The following is a 21,191-nucleotide window of genomic DNA, read 5'->3' on the forward strand; positions in this document are numbered from 1 at the left end:
GATGGCTGGGGGAAGAGGGAAGCTCCTAAAAGCCATTTGGCATTTACCCATTTCGAGGAAAGAAGAAATCCCAGTGTCTGGAGGACAGTGAGGAAAGATGAATCATGATGCCAGGTGAAACAGGAGAATGACCGGAGTCAGAGCTCAGAGGGCCTTGGGGGTCCTTTTAAGGAGTTTGATTTTGTTCTAAGGAATTTGGAATCCATTTGGGAATTGTGAGCAGGAGAGTAGTAGTGGCACTAGTGGCCAATGTGTGATGGTAGATAGTCCCACTTATGCTCCTATTTTTAGGGACAAACCTTCTTAAAGATCTGTTTTTGGATTCAACATTAGTAGAGAAAGTTTACTATGTACCTTGCATTGTTCTATGGTCTTAGCAATTAGCAAGACAAGTTTCTGCCTTCATTGAACGTACATTCTACTAAGGCAAAGACAGTCCCAAACCGATAAGGACCATGAATACAATACCAAGGGTCTACATGATGAAGAGTGATGGTGGACATTTGCTGGGTTGCAGACCTCTAGAGCTCCTCCAGTAACTCATTTCAGTTTTACTTTTTGCTACCATTGTGATGTTTTGTTTTCTTTTACTTTTGATGACCAACAAAGTCTTCCTTGTTTTGCCTACTTTCATTCTTGTCTGTTGCTTTATTATGTCATCCCCATGTGTAGAACACAACCTTTTTCTGAAAGCCTTATCTTGAGAAAACACTTTATCTCCTCAAACAGTAATTAATTTGCTTTGTTGATTCCTTTTCTAAAGACTCTAATTTTTAAAAACTTTTCCATATCCATTCTATTTATTCATCCCTATTATTACTTTTGTTGCTCATTTTTAGCCACATAAAAGTACAGAAACACCCTGAAGGGGAAAAGCATTAACTCAGGTATATTTTAGACAGAATATAGCCAAGGATTTACTTTGTGATTTTTATAAGAAACCCACTAATCCTGTCTTCTTCCTTCTCTCTCTCTCTTCCTCTTCCTTTTCTCCCTCCCTTTCTCTCTCCCTTCTTTAATTCAAAATACTATCTGAATAGTTTCTCTCCTTTAAAATACTTTACAAGTAGCTTCTTCATAGTATACTCATATATAAGTGAGTATTCCTTTTCCTGTTACAAAGCAGGAAGGCAATAAAAAGGAAGAGCTTTATGAAAATCCTTTTAAAGATATACTTTTTAGCCATGGCTTCCCCTACCTGTGAACTCTAACCCTCATCATTACGGCTGCCTTTGGATTAAGTTCCATTAAGAGAGAAAATTATTGACACTGTGGAAAATTAATAGGAGGAAATGGTCTTGCCTATCTACCAGGATTTGGAAGGACATTTTTAGCCTGCTGACTTCCCAGCACTTCTGGGATTTTCACGATAATAAGAAAGGAGCTGTGCTTGGCTGCTATTTTAGTGATCAAAGAAATATTTCTAAATGGATGAGTTTATTAGGAATTTCCTAGAAGACAGACTCAAGACCAAAAATATCCTTGAGGATATAGCCCTCAAGGATGTTTCTGCCAACTGTTAAAGTATGTGTAGGGAAAATATGGCTTTATAGAATATTTATGTTTCCCAAAATGGTTACTGGTTTTTTTTCAACACAGAAGTAGCAGCAATTTGCTAAAAAGGAAAATGACTTTTTTCGTCACGAAAAAAATTAAACGATTGATTTAGATCAATGTGTTTGTTCTACCACAGTTTAACAAACATTTCTGTTTCATATAGTTTTCCTTCGTTAGAAAGACTCCTTTGGAACCATCTGGAATGACCTGCAGACACCCCTGCAAAGTGACTGGTCAGCTTCTGCAGGAACATATAAGGCGATGACATTTTTATCACCCATCATGATTGGTTCTACTTTCTGAAGGAGCTTAAGCATATCCTTCTTCTGAGTGACATCCTATGTATATCAGGATGGCTGCCCTGCCCACAAGGACTTTAGTTAAATATATTATCTTGAGCTCATTCTATTGCTTCTCATACGTCAGCAATTGGAGGTCTGCCTGCATCCTACATCCCTTCTTTTTAAGTCTGGTTTTCAGTGTCCTACTTAAAATGTGTGCGCCTTAAGCTGTGCAGTCATTTCACAGTAGAATCAGACAAGGACCTCCCCACATGAGGTGCTGCCTGTGCGACTCTGTGTAATCTGCTCTCTCTTTACATCTCCAATCACTCTTTATCCCACTCTCTCCCTGGCGAGAGATACTGGTTTCTCTAGTCACACTGGTTTCCTTGCCATATCTGAAGCTAGCAACGTGCGTTTCTGACCTCAGTCCTTTGTCCTTGTTTCCCTGCCTTGAGCTCTCTTTCCTTAGAAGGCCTATGGTGTCCTTTCTATTGTTCTTAGGTCATACTGGCTGTCACTGCAGAGGGACCTGCCCTGCCCTCCTCATTTAAAACAGGCCTCCTGAGACACATTTACCCCTTATCATGCTTTATTAAGCACCCAAAGCACCCAGACATTATAATATAAATCTGTGTTTGTTTCTTCTCTGCCATCGTTGTAAGAGTATCTCTCTGGCACCTAGAAAAGTACCTAGCATATAGTAGGAACTTAACACATATTTGTGAATGTATCGACTCGTTTACCATCTACATGAAGGTTTTCTGTGGGCAGAGGGTACAGAATAAGATGTTTATTGCATAGTTAACAGTGAGTGTAGCTTTACACTAGAGAATTATGTGATTCACAGTGAATAAAAACAGCATTAGGGCTTTCAGATGTTGCAGAGTGCCGTGTGCATGTGTGTGTGTGTGACCAAATAGGTGGACATGTGATTTAGAGACCTGTGTCCAAGTCCTCTAGACTGTAGAACCTGGAAAATGATAGAAGTGCATGGAGTGAAGGAAAGTGAGCCAGCAAGACTGCTCACTGCACATGAATTTCCAAGGATACAGTTGTTCTTGAACAATCACAGTCCGTATATCAAAATAAGCACTTTAGTAGGGTAAAAAGAGTTGCTAGCGAGGCTGTAAATTCTCTCCCAGAACAAATGATAACTGAGCCCAGGAGTCCTTTTGTCCTGGGAGGGAGGGGAGCATAAATTCCCTGAAAGTGTCTGTCGCAGGGAATTGCTCTGCATTTGTCATGTCCGCCTCCTGCATCATTCATGAATGTCATGAGAGTCTAAAGAATTGGCACTTCATAGTGAAGATGATTAAATAGCCATTATACTTGTCTTTCCTGCTGCACAGTGCTTTTAAAGAGATCCCATTCAGATTGTAGCATACCCTTCCAACCTCCTCGCATTTCTTCCCTCCTGAGGTGTCTGGCATCATCAGATCCAAGGAGCACTGTGTCATCAGCCTTACACTTGTTCACACTGAACAGACGTGTGGACTAGCACTTCAGTTGGCTTATTCCCCTATTATAGGGAGACCTCAGGCTTTGGAAAGGAATGCCATAAAGCTGAAAGTCGGTCCTCTTCCAGGGAATAGAGAAGTTCAAGCTTTAGCTTCGATTCTGTAGCTGTTGAACTGTAATTTTTTCAGATATTTTCTCCTCTCTGTCTTCACTTCCTTGTGGACTAAGAATAATGAATCAGAAGAAGACTCCTTTATATATGATTTGTTATTTTATATATTCAAATATATGGCTCCAGATCATTGTGTACCCGATAAAGCATATATATGCAGAGTAAATACTGATGTAACTCTAAGTATCTCTCTCTCTCTCACACATGCACACACTTTAAACCTGCTCCATAGTGAGTCTTACTATGGAAACAGTAACCTTAAGTGACAGAGTGTAAACAGATTAATTAAAATTGAAGAAGAAACATGTTTTTCATTAAGCGCCTACTTTAATTCTTTGTATTGTGTTTTTTCCATTACCATTTATCCCCCCATACCTCCTTCCACCTCCACCTGTCCCCTTCCTCCCTGCAATCCCCATGCTGTTGTTTGTGCCTGTGAGTTCTTTTTCTTTTTGCTCCACCCCGTACCCCCTCAACACCTTATCTCCAGAGCTGTCAGCCTGCTCTCTATCTATGAGTCTGCTTCTATTTTGTCAAGCACCTACTTTGAAGGTGTCAAGAAATAATATAGAATGGGCACTGTACTAGCGTCAGGAGAGGAATCGCAGTTTGGCTCTGCTACTCACCACCCATGACCTTGGACAAATTTTATAACCTCTTTAGACCTCAGTATTTGCATCTAGAAACAGTGAGATCAAATATTGGCTCCTAAATTATCTTTCCAGTCCCTGTACCACAGGATTGTATGCATCTGGCATGGGACTCAGCCATCATGGGGACACAAAGAAGCATGTGACATCACCGTTGCCTTCAAGGAACCAATAATTTAATCACATGCATGCGAAACCCTAACTCCTGCTGGGCAGCAAGACCTACCACAACACGGTCAACTTCGACTATGGAACACGGATAACTTTTAAAATTATGGTGTGATCTAGTAAACATAAGATGTCTTTGTGCCCTGTTGTTCGTAAGCTTCTTCCCCAAGTTTATGACTAGGCAGAATGTTCACTTTAAAGTAAACTTTGGACACATATGAAGGGATTGAGTTAACTGGATTAATTAAAGGAAATTGGATCTTTACTAATTGTGACCAATAAGAGGGCCTCCTTCTGAGAAAATGTGCTCCCTTCTTACTGAGGAGGTCATACTAATGGTACCTCTAGGCCACCGAATTATAAATGCAGGTAGGCCCTTTAAGCCCAGTCTGTTGCCTGGAAGGAACCTCTTCACTCCTCCTTATCCAGGCATCCTCTGGAAGTGGGAGGGTCGATTGAAATACCAGCCTTGGCATTTTACATTCTGCTGCTCCAGCTCTGTGAGTCTGATTTGTTCCTGCTGCTGGTTTAGGAGAGATTAAAAGGAGCAAAGCTGTTCTCTGAGTTTTCTGATCTGCACTGTGGCAGCCAGAGTGAGAGGAAACGGGGACAATGGGAAAGGGAATAAATCCTCGAGAGCGATGTGTATGTGATCTCTGGCAGGCAGACCCAGTGTTCCCGTGGAGGCTTCAAATACGAAGCCATTGCTTTAGAGAATCTTCCAGCGCGCAATAAACCTACCACCTATGCGACACAATGTGAGGCAAAAGCTGAGGCCGAGAGATAAGGACCGACAGGATATATGACTGAATAAAGAACTTTCAATTTCCTTTTTAGTAGATGGACAAGTATCACGTTATTTAAAAAAAAAATACCCACATCAAAAAAACATCTTCTAATCTGAGTGCACATGGGCAATGTCTGAATCTTTTCACATGATTGACTTAATCAGAAGGCCTAATCTAACTAGGAGAAGCACTGTATTAATTTAAATATGGCAGGTGCTATCTAAGTTTACCGCAAGAGCTAAAGACCAATTATCTTCCGTTTTTTTCGTGAAATTGCATTTTCTAAAAAGAGACTGGTGCGTTTGAATATATCCATCATAACAAATCTTCCGGCGTTGATGGAAGTGACTGCTGTTTGTTTGCAGACTGTCATATCGGCGCCGTTGAATCACTGCTGAAGTTATCACACTGCAAGTAAGAGAGGGCCCGGAAATTAGTTTTTATGCGCTGGCAGCATGACTTCATGAACAGAAGTGTAAGGCTCGGTGTCACAGGTGCCTCAGTCCAGGACCTGACGATTAGAGGACAATTTTTTTAAAGCAGGGATAATGTGCTCACCTCCCACAAGGCCCAGGTGAAGAATAAACGAGAAATTGTAGTTATCATCAGAATCTGAGGAGCAGGCACACTTTTGAGGGATGGGGACTGGGAAGTATGGAGGGGAGACAGAGAGACTGAGCTGGAGGATGTGTTTGAAATACATTTCATTACGCAGGTGGAATGAGAATCACCAAATATTAGAGAAGGGCAATTGTCTTGTTAAAATAACAAAGGAAAAAAAAATAGAAGCTTTATAGCTTGTGCTGAGCCTTTAAAGACAATAAAAGATTGAGAGAATTAGGAGGAGCTTATGTGTTCAGAGGAAATCAGTTCTAAAAGTAAACTGTAAACTGATTACCAAAGTATTACATAATAATGCAATGATGCAATTGTTGGTTGATCAGGTGTGAGGGATAAAGTTTCATTGAATAGATGATGCAAAACGGCTTTGACCACCAGAGGCTGACTTTGATCTGTTCGGTCTTTTATGTCATTCTTAGCCATAGACTATCATTTTAAGAAGAGCAAAATAATTTGGCCTAACATTCCTGAAGATTTTATTTAAAGAATGGAAATGGTATATATATTAAGCAGAGAAATTCTGTTTTTCTATATTAGGCCTTCTGATTAAGTCAGTTGTGTGAGAAGTTTCAGACATTGCTCTTGTGCCATAGATTAAAAACTCTTTTTTCGATGTGGGCATTTTTTTAAAAAATTACCTAAAACTTATCCATCTACCAAATGAGGAAATTGGAAGTTCTTTATTCAGCCACATATTCTGTCTGTCTTCTTAAATCAAACTGCACCCTGTACCCCAAATTATACCCACCCATAAAACAAACAGCCCAAAGGCTCCATAGGAGAGAATTGCTAAGTTAGAGCCCATCGCCTTAAAAATTAACAGTTGGTAGATATATTCATATTTTTCCTGTCCAGTAACATTATAACTATCTTCTATCTATCTATCTATCTATCTATCTATCTATCTATCATCTATCTATCTATCTATCTATCTATCATCTATCTATCATCATCATCATCTATCAATATGTGTTATGTCCTCAAAATTATAGTTTCCTTTATATAGGTCTTTTTCTGTAGCTTTCTTGTTGAATTATTTCAAGACATTTTACAGATTTTTGTTATAGTGGTTGTAGAGAGAGAGAGAGATCCAAATCCCCAAAGCTTACAATATTTTTCAGTTAAAAAAATCAAAGATTGTTTTAATAATAAGTAATTACCAGGTTGAAATGAAAAGGAGAAATCCCAACCACAGTAACAAAAAATGATTGAGATGATCAAGTGATAAGTTACCCAGGAGTTTATTATATAACATTATCTTATTATGGAAATATACAATGTATATATTATATATATAATATATATAATATATAATGTATTTTATAATATGTAATTATATAACATTATATATAGTGTTTTATATAACCTAATTATGGGAATATTTAAGATTTTCTTTGTCAACAAGAACATGATCAGTTTTACACATGCTCTTATTTCATTATATATATATTACTAAATGTGCTTTTATTCTTAAGTTACATTCCTGGGTAACTTATTACTCGATCAAATTGATCATTTTTTTGCCAATTCATTTAACAAGTGCTTTTGTGCCCCTCCATGTATTCCAGGCACTGTGATAGTTTCCAGGGATTCTTTACTATCCAGGACTGTTTAGTTGTAGGAGAATAAAATTTGAACTAGCTTAAACTAAACAAGTTAGTTATTGAGAATTTTATGTAACAAAGACAAAGATACAATTTCACAACATGGACAATTAAAACCAAGTAGCCAAAAAATGTTAAGATTTTTCTCTTTGTGTCCACCTCTTTTTTTTTTTAAGATTTTATTTATTTATTTTTCAGAGAGGGGAAGGGAGGGAGAAAGAGAGGGAGCAAAACATCAATGTGTGGTTGCCTCTTGTGTGCTCCCTACTGAGGACATGGCCTACAACCCAAGCCTGTGCCCTAGACTTGGAATTGAACCAGTGACCCTTTGGTTCACGGGCCAGCACTCAACCACTGAGCCACACCAGGCAGGGCTCTGTGTCCAACTCCTGATCAACAGTTTGACTTCACTCTTTGAGTCAGGATTTGTTTTTTCTCGCAACTTCTTCCCCATGATAGGAGAGGTTGCCATGGCAGTCATGTGCATACCTTTTTATCAGACAGGGACTGATGGAGTGTTTTTCTGGGTCCAGGTTAAGAATTATTCAGTGAAGTGCTCTGATTGGTAAAATGGGTTAATTTCCACATCTTAGCCAATCCAGCTGTATGCATAGGAAAAATCTATTAAGTGGTTCACAATTTTCATTCAAATCACATAATTGGAATGGGAGAAAATAGTAATTTCCATGGGAAGGAGCTAATTTTTCAAGTAAAGAGGGAGAATATGTGGGACATAGGGAATAATCAAAGTCTCCTGCAGGTGCCAAAACTTTGGGTATTCCTTCACTTTGAAACGATCACCGTAAAATGGAAATACTAAACTATTCCCAGAGTTTTGTGTAGCGTACATTAATAGCCATTTTGACCCTAATTCAACTTTTTGAAATGAGTAAGTAAAAGAGATATTATCACCTACTTAATCATGGGAAACTGAGGCACATTAAAGCTAAGTGATTGTTATAGAATAGGAAAATGGGCCACATAGTTAAACTTTCTTCCTTCTGCCTAATGCTGACATACAAAGTCTGTCCAGAAGGTACCCAGCCATATAATATGAAAAATAGAGACATTTATGGAATAAGATATAAGAAACATTGTATATAAGATAGTGATGCCTCAGTCCCCTTCAAAGTAGGCACCTTGGGACCGCACATAGTGCTCCCTGTTGCCATCAGCTGCCCTGTCATATTTTCCTTAACCAAATGGATGGTCTGAAATCTCTTCCCTTTCACAGGTGATTTTAGATGTGAGAAAAGCCAGAAGTCACAGGGCACCAAATCTGGCCTGTAGGGGTGCCGAGTCACCTGGGTGATTTGATGTTCCTGCACAAGATGTGATGCATAAGCAGATGCATTGTCACGATGAAGCTGCCAAACACCAGTCATCCATAGCTTCAGCCTTCTGAATTGTCCAAAATAGTTCCTGTGGAGGAATGTTCAAGCTTAATACAAATTTTGAGGCAAATTTGTTGCTCTACTTGCTCAGTCATTTTGAACGTGACAGCCACACAGTGCACATGCTCACTCAATGGCATGTACTGCCCCCACTGGCTAGTACAGTGAAGTTGTCATTGTTCACACATGCACATTCCAGTCCACTCTCCTCGGGTGCTGGGTTACATCACTGTCATGCAAACCATTCTTATTATATTAACAATCGTTGGACTTTTTCCAGACAGACCTCATGGGTTCTATGACAAAGAGATATCTGTGTTATAGAAGTAAGAGACATTACCCTTAAAAATATTAGTCAACTTTTCCAGTAAAATTGTGTTTTATGAATTAGAGTCACAAATATGTCCAAGTCACCTGTTTATAGACTCTGGCCCCTTGAAATTGTGGAGTCTGTCTCTATCAAGCATTTAAATCAAAGCACTGGAAATAAGCAACTACTCTTTATCTGCATTTCTTTCTCAGAGAATATTCAGTACTTACATATCCCTTGATCGCTCTTATTAGAGAAGGTAGTTCAAACCTGTGGAATAAAAGGAGGCAGATGAATGTGCTCTGAACTTCCCTTTTATTCTAACTATGTCCCGTGAGATCTCACCAGAAGGAATGAGTTTTAAAAAAATGCTACAGAAAAGACTGATGAGTAACTTTAAAGTGATGATTTTTACTTTTTATGATTTATATTTTGCCTCGGGACAAATGTGTACATGGTCTTTGCACTTAGTTAATGTTCTGTAAAGTGGAATATCATATGTATCTATGGATGGATAGATAGAGCAACGAGATTTAGAAAATGAAGGATAACATAAAACAATTTGACTAAAAGTGGGTGCAATTTTGTTACCTGAGCCTGCCAAAAATTCACTCAATAAAAATTATTTAATAGTCCTTCTGGTTAGATATCTTTTATAAACTGGAAGCTGTACCCTCCTCCATCATAGGATATGTTGTGAATTCTAATTGATGGGTCTTTATGAAGTATTTCCACATTGAGATGAAATGACAAAAAAGCTGAAATGGATTAATGGGCAGATGCCTGAATGACAATGTGGAGATATGAAAGTATAGGTGAGCCAAGTTTTATTGATTAATTCAACAGCACTTATTCCTGAGCATTCACAGTATTGATGGAGAGATAAATTAAACAGCCCTGTCTGTTCTCCAGCAGCTGATGGTACAGAAGGGTTTTAGATTCTCATTTTCTTTGACATTAAAACTTGATATTTTCTTAAACCTGAATACTGTGCCATTTCCTAGAATTTATTTTGGTTTGTTATGTAAGAAACTAGCTTGGATAAAGAAATTGTGTTGGCTATGAGATAATTTCTGAAATAAACTTCATCAGAGTCCACCCTTTATAGAGTTTAGAGTTTTGCAAGTGTGGTGAAATTAAGTCAGGAGCCACCTGTTCTCTGACATTGCTTCATACACTTTACAGACCCCAACTTCATGTAAAACCACTGTCACTTAAGTAAAGTAAAATGATCAGCCCTGCACTGCCATTTCCACTGTGAGGGAGCTGCGTTTCCATGTTGTTTCTGTCTTTCTTCTCTCCGTCATCATCGCCCTTCCCACATAGATGCACAGGTAAAGGTCAAAGAAAGCCTATTAGGAATGCAGTTTGACATAATTAAAAGAATGTAGATCATAGAGTTAGGGAGGTGTGGATTAATTTCCTGATGCCACTAGATCTAGGGCAAGTCATTCTACAGCTTCCCTCGTCTTTACAACTGGGATAGCAACTGCTACAGGCTGAATTGTGTTCCCCCACAGTGCCTATGTTTCCATCATCACCTCCTGGACCTCCAAATGTAATTGTATTTGGAAGTAGCATCTCTGAAGAGGCAGTTAAGTTAAAATGTGGTCATTATGATGGGCTCTAATCCAATATGAATGGAGTTCTTATGGAAAGAGAAAATTAGGGCACAGATGAATAAAGAGGGTAGGCCGTGTCGGGCACAGTGAGAAGGCAGCCATTTACCAGCCAAGCAGGGAGGCCTCGGAGGAAAGTAACACTACTAACACCTTGATCTTGGAATTCTAGCCTCCAGAATTACAAGGAGATAAATCTCTGTTGTTTAAGCCACCCAGTCTGTTGTACCTTGTTATGACAGCCTTAACAAACCATCACAGCAACAATATTTAAAGTGAGAGATATATGAATTCAAAATATTATACTGTATACTAAAATATAATATAGTATCAATATACAGGAGTGGCAAAAGTAGGTTTATAGTTATTCTTATGGAAAAAGACAAATAATACCATAATTAATATATATTTGTTTTATTTTAAACAACTTTAAACCTACTTTTTGCCCACTCCAGTATATTAAATTATTCATACATATAATTACTCATACATAGAACCAGTATGAATATTAATATTAGTATTAACATTAGTATTATAATTAGTATTGTTAAGCACTACCAAATGTTTGTGAGAGAAATAATTGCTCCAAAGGAAAACTATGAGCTTGTGATAATTCTTTCCAGCAAGGGGAAATTTTAAGTGTGTCCCTGGAAGCTTTGTATTTAGATCGATTTCAATGTGGAAACCATTGTCTTCTTTGTCACTAATCATCTTCTTTTTCCTAGTGGCAGCATCCTGAATCTGATGAGTACAAATAACTCTTTAAAATGTTTTCTGATGAAGTGTGTTTCTGAAAATATCGTTACCTCTAAGACTGAAAAGGTGTCATGGTGTGTGTATTGCTCAGCACTCCTGGACACGCCCAGAACCTATGTGTGATGTCCCAGTGCGAGTGTCCGTAAGGAAGCGGAGCACTGAGCCACTGCAACACTTGGAGTCCGATTTGGAAAGAGCACAATGACTGGGTTCCTCTTCAGACTCCCCGGAAAATCCATGATGACATTCCCACCCCACGGTCCCACCAAGCACGTTTGCAAGAACAGGGTTTGCACATGACTTATAATTATCCAAGAAGAATGTCTTTTTTTAATGATATTTTTTACCAGAATTAAATAATGGCGGACTTTTTAACTCATGTAAGACATTAGGTTAATAGGTAGAATTTATTGGTTTTATACTTTCCCCCCACTTCCTCCTATGGAACCTTTGGCATTGGATACAGTATGTAATGGATTCACTCTGTACGCAAGTTTGAGTTCTAATATTACCAAGCAAATTTATACTGAGCTGAACCAATACTGATTCTGTTGGGGAGTCTTTGACTTGAAATCTTTCTTTAGAATATTGGGACCTGCCTACCTCTGTTTTGTTGTTTTGTTTGTCTGGCTTAGTGCTTTTTAAAAAATCATTCTTTTTCAAGAGAGAGGAAGCAATTGCCCCATATGGAGGGAGTCCTCGCCTTAGCTGAGCCTTGTTTAGGAAATGGGGCTTGGCCGTCCCTGATAATATATTTTACTCTTTGGCTATGTTGTCAGTTTCTCTATTAGCCGAATAGTAAATCTGATACTTTTTTTTTTTGCCAAAGATAAAGGACGACCTTTCATATTAATGAAATCTCTTTTTTTAATGTTCATCCCCTTTAGTTGTGCTTTATTTAAGGCTACTTTATCATCACTTTTGGTATTTATTTTAAAAAAATCCAGAGTAGGCAAAATAGATCACAATAAGCCATCCATTCAATAAATGCCGTGCAGGGCTGTTTGTAAAATCAGTATCACTTATCACTTACCTAGTACTCCTTAGTGGCTCACCCTGGAATATGGAGGTTTTGTTGTTCATAGTTTTTCCACCTGTTAATCACCCTCCCTTCCTTCTTACGGAGCTCTTGGTCTCTGGGGATTCCTTTAAGGAAGCTTCATCTCCTGGGTCAGCAGGACAACTAGAGGGGAGAGAGGGCAGAGTCGAGAAGGGAAGCTCTGGTTCTACTCTTAGCGCCACCACTTAATACTAGATCCAGTCATCTAATCTCTTTTAACCATTTTTTAAAAACTAAAACAGTAATGAAAATATGCCGTTAGTACTTCAGTGGTATTGAGGGAAGAGGTATCAAATGAGATACTCCCAAAGAAAGCAATTTGAAGGTCATTTAGAGCTATGAAAATATAAGGCCCTACTATTATTATAAACACCCTGCCAGACTCGGGGTGTGTGTGTGTGTGTGTGTGTGTGTGTGTGTGTGTGTTGGAGGGTGGGGACCATGAAACAAACTAAATAAAAGAAATCAAGAAACTGTATTCTTTAGGCCATCAGTCAGGAGATCCTTGAGCGTTATGCCTCCATTTGCTAGAAAAAGATAGTTGTTAGTTTGACATTCTTTCCATTTTGTTTTTATTAGCTATATAGTAATTGATACGAATAAAAGATAGTTTTAATAGCAATAGTTACACTTAGTGACATAATACATTTTATGTCATTGGTAGTCCACTTATTTTTCAAAAGGATTTACCATTTGAAAATTAAGAACACAAGTGTAGATAAGGCTGATGAGAGAGTAATAAAATAGAAATAAGAAATAGGAACCTGAAATAATAGAAGATAGACATATACCTTAGTGTCATGAGATTTTATCCTAATTTCTTAGGCAATGTGCAGATAGCATTAGATAGAGTAGGAGTTGGACATCTTGTTTCTTATTCTAGCTTACCTACCAGGTGGTTTGCACATTAAGACTTATTTTTATTACTTAATTTGTTATTCTACCTATGACACTTACTCATGAGCAAATTATCTAGTTCTCTTTAAATTTCACATCTAAGGCTTCCCCCTGGGAGATGCTTCTAACTTGTTTCATTTTAACACCCACTGGAAACTATTTCAGGGAAAGCTCAATTGCTTCAGGTTTCCTTTAAAAAGAAAACATAAACATACAACCAGGATTATATTTAAATGCTTCTCTGGAGCCATTTTATCTGTAAATATTTGATGGGGAAAATAATAAATTAATTTCAGGTAGTCTACTATATTTTCTAACTTGATTTTTTACATACACACATATGTATATGTGTACACACATATGTGTATATCTATATAATGTTTATATCTAATGTAAGTCTTAAAAAGGACCATGATTATATTCCTGTTATTAATCTCCCCCAAAGGTAACATGATATTTATAAATGAAAATAGAAGTAGAAACAGTGTCATAATGACAGGACCTTGAGGTTTATAGGTCAAAACAACAATAACAGTAATTATCCAAGTGGTCCTAAATAAGGAAAAGTTGACCAACAATTAAACTGGAGTCTAGTAAAATAACCAGTAATAATCACCATAAGTTTAAGAACTATTTATTGGGGAAATGTGTGAACTGGAAAAATTTATCTTTCCGTCTTCTTGAGAAATCATAGATAATCTAATTAATCAGCTGATGGCATAAGCACATTAAACTGCCCCCCAGGACTTGTCCATGATTTTTTCAATGGGGGCTGGTCTACCCTTCTTTCCCCTTTCAACCCCCTTCAAAGAATACACACCAAAACGTACCTATACCTTCCCATCTAACTCTGCCGAAATCACCATCATCACCATCCCAGTAAATAGCTAATCAATTACAAAAACAATAAGCCAAACCCTTATTGTGGTGCTTTTGAGACAAAAGAAGCTGTGTCTCAAATGTAATAACATGTCATACTGGTTGACTATTTGAAGATGGAGTGTACCCACTTTATCTTGGTTAATGCTGACAGTGTGGAAATTTCATTTCTGAAATACTGTGTTGGTTGGAACTGACCAAAGAAACCTCAGCTGCCAGCAAACTTTAAATCCTGCAATGCTAAATGGCCAAAATGCTACCATAGTAATTTTTTCTTCAGTTGAATTGATCATTTTTTGCTAGCAAGCAGGAAATTTACATGGTTCAGATTTTAATAAATGTAATATGGTTTTGGCACCAGCATACTAAGCACAGAGAGGAACTAGCAATCAGAACTACTAGGCTCAGAGAAGAAAAGATTTGATATGATATTTCATGGCTTAGAAATAAAAATCTTTAATGAGTTAAGAAAGGTTCTTACAGTTTCTAAGATGTTCCCAAAAAGTTGATTTGTAAAATAACAAAATATTTAAAAATAAGAAAATTAACTTTTTAATTTGAAAATGTAAACCAAAATAATTACATGTTCCCCCTGGGACTGTAGGTGTTTTATATTAAAATTAAGTGAAAGCTTATATTTATCTTTTAAAACCATTTAAGATAGCAAAGTAACCAAGGAGAAAAAAAAATAGGTTACCAGAGAGAAAGTTGCAACTATTAACTTCCTCTAAAACCAACATTGGACTATGGGAGCATTCAGGGTCTTTATCACCCTTACTAGTAAATTCAATACCAAGAATACATATTATAATACTTATTTCCCCATAGCATAATAAGCCATATGGTGAGGATTTTGTATCTTTTATGCCCTTTTGACCTACAAAGTTAGAATTACCTAACACAGTGACATCCTAAATTCAGAATAACTGAAGCAATAAAATGATTTTAAACCATGTTTTGTATCTACTTAGCTTAATATTGTCACAGTGAGATTCTTGTTCTTTTTTTATTTAAAAATTGAAGCCGTGGTGACCTCCTAACCACCGTATATAAGAAGTTGTATATTTACCTCTTAAATGTTCTTCCTCTTTATAATGAAAATTATTTAACACTGCAGTGCATAAGTAATAGAAGCAGAGTAGGTTTGTCAAGTTATTTGTGTGGCGAGAACACCAGACTAGCTTTCGAAAACGTGCCAGAGTTGGGGGCTATGGCTTTGTTTTTGTTCCATTTTATTCTTAGGAGAGGATGTGAAAAGAATGAAGTCCAGTCAACTTTGAATTATTGGTACAGTTTATTGTATAATTATGTTAAGCTATATGAGCGGCGTATGGTAAAGACAACCCTTTGGAGGCAGGAATGTTAAGTTGCAGACTTAAAGGAGGTGCCACTTAACTTAAGTCAGATATTTGGATCTGTGTTTCCAAACAGTGCTAATAAGTGAGACGGCCCATAAAACAGTTGGGATGATCCAGTTAATGAATTTGAAAAGGTTTTGCAAACTGTAAAGCACCATGCATATCTGTCGCTGTTACCCACTTTCGAGTTGTTCCTTTCTTGGTGACAAAATCATTTCCTGATCGAGTATGGATTTATCTCTGTAGCAGAATCTGCTGTGTATTTAGGGTAGACTAGTGTGAGATTTTGTGAATTGCCACAAAATGTGACAGGCTGCTTAGCATTTTTGATGATTCTATACATTAATCACTGAGTAACCTCGGTTTTCCAAATAAAGAATAAGGGCAGTGGTGTGACAGTCGTAATGCTCCACAGAAAGGGAACTATTTAAATTCTTCACAGGTGAAGAGGTATCAAGGGCAGATCATTATATCCATGTTTCTAATTTTAAGAAACTTTGAGCATGTTTGTGGATGGTGAGGAGCAAACATTGTTTTGCACATGGATTTAACCAGAACTTTCCATACCACAACTCCAAATCCTCCAGATGACTGGAGGGCTTTTCAGACACTCTCTGCTAAGGATGGAAACATTTGTAAAAGGAAAACAATGTTGTGTTGCATGTAATATACAAACTGAACATATCGGAGCGGCTAGAATAGTGACCTTTCAAAAAGGACAAATTAGACTTCATATGTCTCAGAATATAATGTGGCTTAGTGCTTAAACAATGATACATGACATATTCTCCTATTTCTAGCCTCGTAGCAGTTTACTTTATTATTTCTAAATGAGCTGCGTAACTCATTTCTTCCTCAAACAACATCTTTCATCCTAATAGTCTCTGTAAACTAAATGTAGACCCATGCTTAAGATTTTCAGTGAATGCTAAAGATATCCGAATGCTTCTCTAATGTTGCTTTAAAATATTTCCAAGCATTGGACTGTATTCAGTCGGAAACATATGAGACAATCTGGTGCCAAATGGTCTTTGAACTTGGAGATATGGTGACATATGGAAGTACTCACTGTGGGTAACATACATACAGCCATAGAAACTGCAATCTTCTGGTCTATTCTGGTCACCAAATTTAAATGCTTTTCCCCAAATTCAGATCGAAAGATTATATATTTTTTAAAAAATGGAAATAATACAATAAATAATTAATAATAGTATAAGAAAATAAAAATAAAAACTTGTTTTATAAACCCAGATATTTTTAATTTATGAGGTGCTGATGTTTTCTTTATTTTTTTTCTTCCTGCTTGCTTTCTGAATATTTTAAAGTTAATGTCTTGTTACTAACACCTGGGTTTGTAACTAATAATAGTAAATAATAGTAAAAACACTGATAAACCCAATCGTCGTAATTGACAATGCCACTTGTCATCATACTAAGATTTTGTTCTGTCTCCTATATCTTCTTTTGTTTCTCTTTTCTTTCTTTCTTTCTTTCTTTCTTTGTTTTTTGTAATTTAGTTTGGAAAAGGAGGTGGAAACTGTCATATAATACCAGATAAACACCACCACTAGGGGAAAATAATAAGGTTAATTTTCAAAGGCCTCTGAAATTAATTTTTATCATCTTTTGTAGAACAACATAACAGTGAAATAAGCAAAATCTTTCAGTCATGTTAGTTGGTTTTCTGAGGCTACAGCTTTCTTCTCTGTGGGGGTGGTAGAGGTCCAGGCATGAAGTGATGGCGTAGGACCCTCCATGTTACCTGCCGTTTTGGGAGGTGTCTCTGGAGCTTCTCCTGCTCCACTGACGAGAATATCCTGATAGCTAAAGAGAAGTGGGGGAGTGGCTTTCGACTGGTGTCTGTCCTGGCAGAGATGGAAAATTAATCCCACTCTTGAGGAAGATGGAAAAGCTGTTTGTCACATGTCCCAAAGCTCTCAGACACAGTGTGTCACTTGCCCTCTGCCATGAGGCAGCAGGAACTGAGGATGTTCAGAATGTTTCTCATCTGCTTTGTTATTAATTCATTTTGCCTGCATCTTTAATTTGGGGTGATAGCCACCATTAGAGGCTTTGGATGTCATCCCTCTCAGTCACCAAATACCGGCATGTGGGGGCTGTTTCCTCCCCACAGGAGTCTCAACAGTGTGCCTACCACTGGCTGCACGTGATTCAGTGCCCTGATGGCTCCCTTTCTCCTTGCGTTTGCAGCTGGCGCTACCTACATCTTCGGGAAGAGCGGAGGCCTCATCCTCTACACCTGGCCGGCCAATGACAGACCCAGCACACGCTCAGACCGCCTTGCTGTGGGCTTCAGCACCACTGTGAAGGATGGCATCTTGGTTCGCATCGACAGTGCCCCAGGCCTCGGTGACTTCCTCCAGCTGCACATAGTGAGTACCAGGCTTCTGCCTGAATCCTCTCGTCCTCCTGGTGATCTGAGTTGGTGAGCCAGATAAATACAGCCAAAGGTTCTAGATAGACACAGCAAGGGGTGCGTGCTTATAAAAGTTGCCTACACGTGTTGGTGTCATATCCAAGGGATTGTCTGTGTGTGTTAAGCCTCATTCTTCCCTGCAGGTGTGAACCATGATGCCTCTAGGGTGCCTGAGGGATGAAAAATTAAAAACCCTGTCCATGGAGACTCACACCCTGACTGTGTGCTTTAGCCTGTCAGGTAATTTTGAGCAGACTGCTAGGTGTGAGTAAGAGATGCACCTGGTGTGATTCATCTTGACCTGGTTTAAGCAGCAAAACCAGTTTGCATTTTCATGATCTGCTAGGCTGCAGGTCAGCAAAGTGTTTTATAAATGGCCACATAGTAAATATTTTGGTCTTTGGGGATCATATAGTCTCTGTCAGAGCTACTCCACCCTGCAGCTACAGGCAATCTCCTTTGAAAAAGCATATGTGACTGTGTTTCAATACAAAATATATTTATTAAAACAGGTTACTGGCTGTACTTTCATGCCCCTGCTCTAGACTGTGAACTTCCTCATAGAGATGTAAAGAACATGTGATTAAAAATAACAAGGTCAGGGTGGGCGGGGCAGAAAGAAATGAGCACAGCGACCAACAGTTGGTGTGTTGGTGTGTTCTGTATATTCAACATTAGCCCAATAGGATTGCACCCTCCATCACTGCAGATCATTAAGAATGCAGTGCAATTCTAAGAAATTAAAATGATTTGGGGGAAAAATTACTTCATTATGAGGATAGAAAATATTTTAATAGCAACAATTAACCCATTTTATCACCTGTGCAGTCTGCAGTTAAGAAAGTAGGCTAAAGGAGGATATGATTCTCATCCGTAAGTACCCAGAGTGCAGCCACCAAGAGCAAAGAGAGGAATTGTTCTCATTAGTTAGCAGTGACAAGGCTAGAAAGAATGGATTTAATTTGGAGCAATAAGAATTCGGTTTAAATAGGAGGGGGGAAAGCAGTTAAGAGGAAAGATCAACTGGGGATTACCACCAACCTCCAAAAAGGAGGAAAAGGAACATTTGCTGGGGATCTTCGCATTCGGGTTTCACTGATGCGCTGGGCTTCCAGGGAAAGCAGGGGCTGGGATTTCATTGCTGGTGTCCCGAGTGGACGGGGCTGCCTGGCTGACACTACATGCAAGCCCAACCCTCAGGGATGTGCCCATCTCCAGCCCCTGCTCATCCCACATGCCTTGGAAATAGGAGCAGCTTGAAGTTTGAAGTTTGAGCTGAAAGCCTGTCTGGTCTCATTGTGAGCCAAGACTCTGTTTAGGAGTTCCGGGAGCAGCAGCCGGTCAGAAATGATCCCCTTCACCTTCAAAATGTGGCAGAGGGGTCTTGAATAGGGTTGTGAACATTTAATGCACTCTCAGATGCTTCAGGAGCCATAGGGTACGATGAGTCTGAGCTTCAGCATTTTAAAAGGCCGTGCCATGGAGTCCAGAGAAAGGCAACCAGAGTCATAGTTAGTATGGTTTATCTCTATTTGGCCTGGAAGAGCCACCATAATTTACAAGACTCAGTGAGATTTATGCTGTATGTAACTTAATGACTATTTCATGGCGGTGATAACTAGGTGATTATCACCAGCTCACTTGCCTTTTCCTGGTGATTTATCTTCCTTTCTTGCTCAGTGTGACTTACTGAGAAAAATAGGGTTTGGTGCAGACATGAGCTCCTTTCTGGAGAGAGATCATGTGCTACGGTTTATTGGTTTCTCCCATTCCTGTTTTGTAGAGCATGGCCACTTTTAAGAGAAATACTTTCTTATTTTCTGACAATTTCCTTGAAATGGGCACTGTTTTTATAAAGTAGATGCGAGGGTCCTGGGAACTGCCAGGAGGAACCATGCCTTCCATACTTTCCAAATTTTACCTCAAAAGGTGCGGTACCCCCTTGGGTCCTGTGGCCTTATTCCAGTGAAGCTGCCATTGCTTAAACCTTTTAGAAAAATCTGAACCAATTTTCTGCCCTTCAGAGCTTGGGGTAGAAGGGGATACTATCTGATTTTTTTATTTTTAGAGAAAAAGAAAAGAGATCCTATGATGTGGAGAAGGTTTCCACAGGTTTCTTTTTCATAGGTTTCTGGACTGAACCTGAAATGTTGGTGGCCATCTCGAGCATAGGGCTGCTGTATTGGTACAGTCATTTTTAAACCATTTTGAAACTCCCTAGGGGGTTATCTCTGGTGTCTACCACAGATAAAAACTGTGTGACTGTATCCAAATAAAAATTTATTTATGAGAACAGGCTGCAGGGTCTATACTTTGGTGACCTCTGACATAGACTATAAACTTCCTCATAAAGGTGTAAAGAAAATGCCATTAAAACTGAGTCCAGAGTGGGCGGGCCAAGTTCCTTGCCACACTTCGGAATACAGGAATCCAAGTGGAAGATCATAAGACTTGATTACAATACTAAACCTTTGTGTTGGGTATTTACACAGATGCATCAGGAAAACGAAGCCATGAATACATACTAAGATACTTTTATGTGACTTTTACAATCTGTAAAACATGGATTTGTTTATTGAATGCAGTTTGTTTCCATGCATTAAAGGAAATTATTTCAAAGGAAGGGATTTAAAGGCCTTGATGAAAGTAGAAAGAGTTCAGCAGGAAGTGAAAGATTTCGTTCCCCCTTGCAGTTCACCTAGGAGGGGAAAAACTCACTGGGGGGAAAAAGGAAAAGTGATGGCAGACGTGATGAGGAGGTGAAAGCAGGGTAAATCCTAGGGACAAGGGAGAAAAGAAAGAAATGGGCCTGGGGAAGGGAGGACAGGAGGACAGACTGCCTACAGACGTGGGAAAGAGAGGAGAGGAGAGAGAGAGAGAATGAACTGAGTTTGTGTTTCATAAAGTGGTGCTGAAGGCAGTTCCTAGGAATTCCTAAATGTTTTGAGTAGCAGTAACAGTGTCATTGAGGAAGCTCCTGTTATCCCAAGTTAGCTCATCTTAAGGAAGAGAAAATGCTGTTACAAGAACACCCTGAGCTGAGCACCTGTTCCAGACGAGACCTGCCTGCGTAGGTCCCCAGAGCAAGAACGGCAAACAGGCTTCGCTTCGCCTGTCAGCTCTCGGTGCCTCTTCTGTCTCACTTTCTCACTTCAAGCTTTACACTGGAAAGATGC

At 38.7% G+C, this 21,191-nt stretch overlaps 1 protein-coding gene across 1 annotated transcript in view; it reads left to right on the forward strand.

Moving 5' to 3' along the window:
• Positions 1-21,191, forward strand: part of NRXN3 (neurexin 3) — a 1,484,332-nt gene that overhangs the window by 1,124,119 nt on the left and 339,022 nt on the right. The window contains 1 exon segment of the mRNA XM_045201758.2: positions 17,790-17,971. Coding sequence (XP_045057693.2) covers positions 17,790-17,971 — 182 coding nt within the window.

This window comes from Desmodus rotundus, chromosome 7 (genome assembly GCF_022682495.2).
Source record: "Desmodus rotundus isolate HL8 chromosome 7, HLdesRot8A.1, whole genome shotgun sequence".
NCBI classification, from domain to species: domain Eukaryota; kingdom Metazoa; phylum Chordata; class Mammalia; order Chiroptera; family Phyllostomidae; genus Desmodus; species Desmodus rotundus.